This window comes from Saprolegnia parasitica (assembly GCF_000151545.1).
Source record: "Saprolegnia parasitica CBS 223.65 unplaced genomic scaffold supercont2.33, whole genome shotgun sequence".
Classification (NCBI taxonomy): Eukaryota; Oomycota; class Saprolegniomycetes; order Saprolegniales; family Saprolegniaceae; genus Saprolegnia; species Saprolegnia parasitica.
Window position 1 is genome coordinate 1 of NW_012156427.1, and position 4052 is coordinate 4052.

The following is a 4052-nucleotide window of genomic DNA, read 5'->3' on the forward strand; positions in this document are numbered from 1 at the left end:
TACGGCAGCGCGCTCACAGCGCACGTTTCGTTGACGCCGAAGAAGCGAGAGTCTTTGGCCGGCACGTTGCCGTGCTTGGCCCACGTCTTGCGCGAGAACGCGCCTTTGCCAGCGACCCAGGCTTCGTAGCTCGGCGGGAAGCTCGAGTAGGCCTCGCCAAAGGTCTGCGACCAGAGCACAAAGGTGTCTGCATAGCCTTTCGCGAGGTCGCCGCCGGGAATCGTGTCGTCGTGGTCAATCACACACTTGGCCTTGCTGACGCTGCGCGAGTAGTCGCGGTACGGCCGGCCGGTGGTCTGGTGTGCGTGCCAGACGAGGTCAATGTCCGACGTGGGCACCATGAGCGGGTAGTGACATTACGCGATTTGGTGCTGGGCTGGGCAATGTGACGATCTTCAAGTTGCCCAGAAGGACCGATGACACTCACCCGCGCCGTACGCGCAGTCGAACGACCCATCGATCCGATCGATTGATACACATTTAACTCATCGGGATGCGTTGGGTGTACACGCGAGGCCGCTTGAAGAGACAGGCCGCGTGCGCAGCGCCGCTCCGACGACGAGACTGCATCGTACGACGATATCGACCCTGTCGAAGCATAATGGTATAAACTACATGTAGGCACCACGCACCAAAAAAGGCCAAGCTCGCGGCCGCCGCCACCGACAAGAACGGCGCGACGCTCTCGCGCGAACTCGTCGCTGCCGTTGGCAGCGTGGTCACATCTGCGGTTGGCGGTCTCGAGACCAAGGTGCTCGCTCGGCTGACCAAGCAAGACGTTCGGCTGTCCGCGATCGAAGACAGCGTCGACGAGCTGCGTCACACGCAGCACAACGAGTTCCGCAGCCTGCGCCAAGGTCAACTTTCGCTCGCACAACATGCGACAACGGATTACATGACGACGACAACGCGATTGGTACGTGTGATCCGTCGTCACATGTTGCGCGAGCGAAAGCTGGCCTTGGCGCAAGCTGCGGAACTCGTTGTGCTGCATGCGACGCAGCGTGTCGATGCTGTCCTCAATAGCAGACAGCCGAACGTCTTGCTCTTGCAACCGAGCGAGCACCTTCGTCTCGAGACCGCCAACGGCAGACGTCACCGCACTGTCAACGGCAGCGACGAGCTCGCGCGAGAGCGTCGTCCCGTCCTCATCGGCGGCCGCGAGCTTGGCCATTTTCGGTGCTTGGTGCCTACATGCAGTATACCATCGTGCTTCGGCAGGGTCGACATCGTCGTACGATGCAGCATCGACGTCGGAGCGGCGCTTCTTCCTGGCATTCACAGCGGCCTTCAGCTGCTCCTTGAGCCTACATCGCACTGAGGCGGTCGTCGGACGGATCAACGTCGGTACAACTTCGCTGCGGGTTGGGCCTTTCGGTAGAGGCGACTTCGGGCGGTGCCAGCTCGATGATGCGGTCGAAGACGTACAAAGAGCCGAACTGCTCCTTGTCGCATTCACGGGAGAAGGTCCGGAGCAGCGACCACGTGCCTTCCAGCGCCTGCAGCGCTGCGGACGCTACCTTCTCCGGCCACTCGGACTGTGGGCCGTGCCGTTCGCGCATGGCCAGCGCTGCAACTGCGTGGACCGCCACGAGACACGTCGACCGTGAGCTTCGGGCGTGGGTTTCGATAGTCGCCAAGTTGCCGACACGAGCAATATCGATGGAGCTCTGCTCCGCGTCGTGCGTCGCCGCTCCACTGACAGTGGTCGATGTCGGCAACTTGATGTACAAGAGAGTGCGCGGGAGCCATCCCTGTCATCGTAGTCGACGGCTGCGTGGACGTACCCGGCGCTAATACAGCCGGCGGTGTTCGCGGATGGACCGTCTCGACGACCACGCTCCGCGTGACTTGACCGCGAACAAGACTGAGTGAGTCGGGTAGCCGCTCAGTGCGCGTATCCGGAAGATCGCACCGACACGTTAAATTTGTATGGGATCCAAACACGCAGTCTACTACATATCCGGATGGTGGCGCTCACCTCGGTCGCGACCGTCAAGCAGCAATGGTGGCGTAGGAGTGCCCAACGCATGGAGTCCTTCTACTATTAGTACATCGAGCTGCACTGGTCTGCCGATAGCATAGTCGCTACCGGTACACTACGTACAGTACGTTGTACACGTGTACCTGGAATCGGCGCGGCCACGTTCTATTGTTTCCTTTTTACAATTTTGTAGAGATTGCTTTGAGGGAATAGCCCGCTGCGTCGTTCAATTCGACCCATTTGCCATTTGTATGGTATTATTTTAAATGCCACGCGCAAGATCGTCGAGCAATAAAATAAAATAAAAACAAAAACGACGATGGAGCTCGGGAGCCGCGTCCTCGTCGTCGGCGGCAAGACCGGCGTCGTCCGCTTCCTCGGGACGACCGAGTTTGCGCAGGGCGACTGGGTCGGCGTCGAGCTCGATGCGCCCGAAGGCAAGAACGACGGCGAGATCAACGGCGTGCGCTACTTCCAGTGCGAACCCAACTTTGGCCTCTTTGCCAAAAAGTCCCAAGTCCGGCTCGCGCGTGGTGGCTCGACGCCGCCGACGCATGGCACAGCGTCCACATCCTCGACATCGTCCGCGACCAGCCGCCTGCTGCAGATGCGCGAGAAGCGGTCGTCGACGTCGTCGCTCACGCCGCCCGCAGCGCCTGCGCCGGCCAAAAAGACCAGCCCGCGCCTCCCGACCGACCGACCGCTCACGCGACGCTCCAGCCTCACGGTACCGTCGTCGCCATCCCGGCGTGCGGCCGCGCCAGCGCCGCTCTCACTTCCTCCGTCGCCAACCGAGTCGACACGCTCGACTCGGTCCGTTCGGTCCATCGACGAGCACGAAGCGCTCGAGCACGCCCACGACAAGATCGAGAACCTCTTGCACGACCTCGAGCTCAAGAACGAGCGCATTGCCGCGCTTCAAGCCGAGCTCCTCGAGGCGCAGAAGGCGCCAATGCCACCGCCGGCACCCGCATCTTCCTCGTCTTCGGTGCTCGACACCAAGGCCGCGTACGACGAGAAGGTGCGCGAGCTACGCGACGAAGGCATTGCGCTCGCCGCCAAGATGCGCAAGGACTTTGAGATCAAGGTGACGAAACTCGAAAAGACGATCGAGGACAAGGAAGCGTCGTTCCAAGCGGCGCTCGACAAGCAACTGCACGAGCTGCAAGCCGCCACCTCCGAGCTCGTCGCGCTCCGGAGTCGCAACGCGCAGTTTGCTGCGTCCGAGCAGGCGCGGACGGACGAGGTTGCTCAAGCCCAAGCCAAGGCGTCGGCGGCCACCCGCAAGATTGAGACGCTCAACGCGCAGCTCGCGGACCTCCACGACACGGTCGAGATGCTCACGCTCGAGAAGGAGACGCTCGCGATGGACAAGGAGATCGCTGAAGAGCGGCTCGAAGACGCCGAGATGGAGGTCGAGAAGCTCACGCTGGCCGCGGAGATTGCTGGCGACTCGTCGCACATGCACTTGGACGTCCATTCGACCAGCGTCCACGAAGAGAACGCCAAGCTCCGGACAGCGATCAAGGCGCTGCACGACCGGTACGCGGACGAGAAGATGGAGCTCACCAAGTCGTTCAAGGAGGCATCGCGCCAAGCGACGGAGCTCGCGAGCTACCGCGACGAGGTCGAGGTTGTGTCGGCCAAGATGGCCAAAGTGGCGCATGAAAACGAAGAGCTCAAAGAGATGCTCGATGTCGCCAGCGCGTACGAGGCCATGGTCGAAGCGCTCACGGAGAAGAACCTCAGCCTCGGCGAGCGCGTCGCCGATCTCGAAGCGTCAATCGCATCGCTCGAAGCGCTGAAAGACATGAGCGAGGAGATGGAGCACCAGCACGACTTGCTCGAGAAGGACCTCCGCGCCGAGCTCCTCACGCTGCGCACGAAAGTGACCGAGCTCAACGAGCGCCTCGCCTCCGCGCAAGCCAACGTCGACGACAAGGACCGCACGGTGCATCGGTTCCGCGAGCTCGCGCACCGCAACCGCGAAGAGATGGCGGCGCTTCGGGAAAAGCTCCGGCTCGAGGCCGGCGAGCTCGAGTCGATGAAGGACACGACGCACGCGGTG

General features: G+C 61.9%; 3 protein-coding genes across 3 annotated transcripts in view; 1 reads left to right on the forward strand and 2 right to left on the reverse strand.

Moving 5' to 3' along the window:
* Positions 1–24: 24 nt before the first annotated feature.
* On the reverse strand, positions 25–341 carry SPRG_08057 (hypothetical protein; the record flags this gene model as incomplete). Its single annotated transcript, XM_012347029.1, has 1 exon — positions 25–341. A coding segment is annotated over one exon (317 nt), but the record flags the coding sequence as incomplete, so codon positions are not given.
* A 517-nt stretch (positions 342–858) lies between these two features.
* Positions 859–1562, reverse strand: SPRG_08058 (hypothetical protein; the record flags this gene model as incomplete). Its single annotated transcript, XM_012347030.1, has 4 exons — positions 859–868; positions 921–1190; positions 1239–1307; positions 1429–1562. The coding sequence occupies 4 exons, from the start codon at positions 1560–1562 to the stop codon at positions 859–861; spliced, it is 483 nt and encodes a 160-aa protein (XP_012202420.1).
* Positions 1563–2303: 741 nt separating this feature from the next.
* The window catches only part of SPRG_20565 (hypothetical protein), a gene marked incomplete at both ends in the record, with an annotated part of 3731 nt that continues 1982 nt past the window's right edge, over positions 2304–4052 (forward strand). Inside the window, one exon of the mRNA XM_012347127.1 lies at positions 2304–4024. Within this exon, the coding sequence (XP_012202517.1) occupies positions 2304–4024 (1721 nt within the window). The remainder of the gene's footprint in view (positions 4025–4052) is intronic.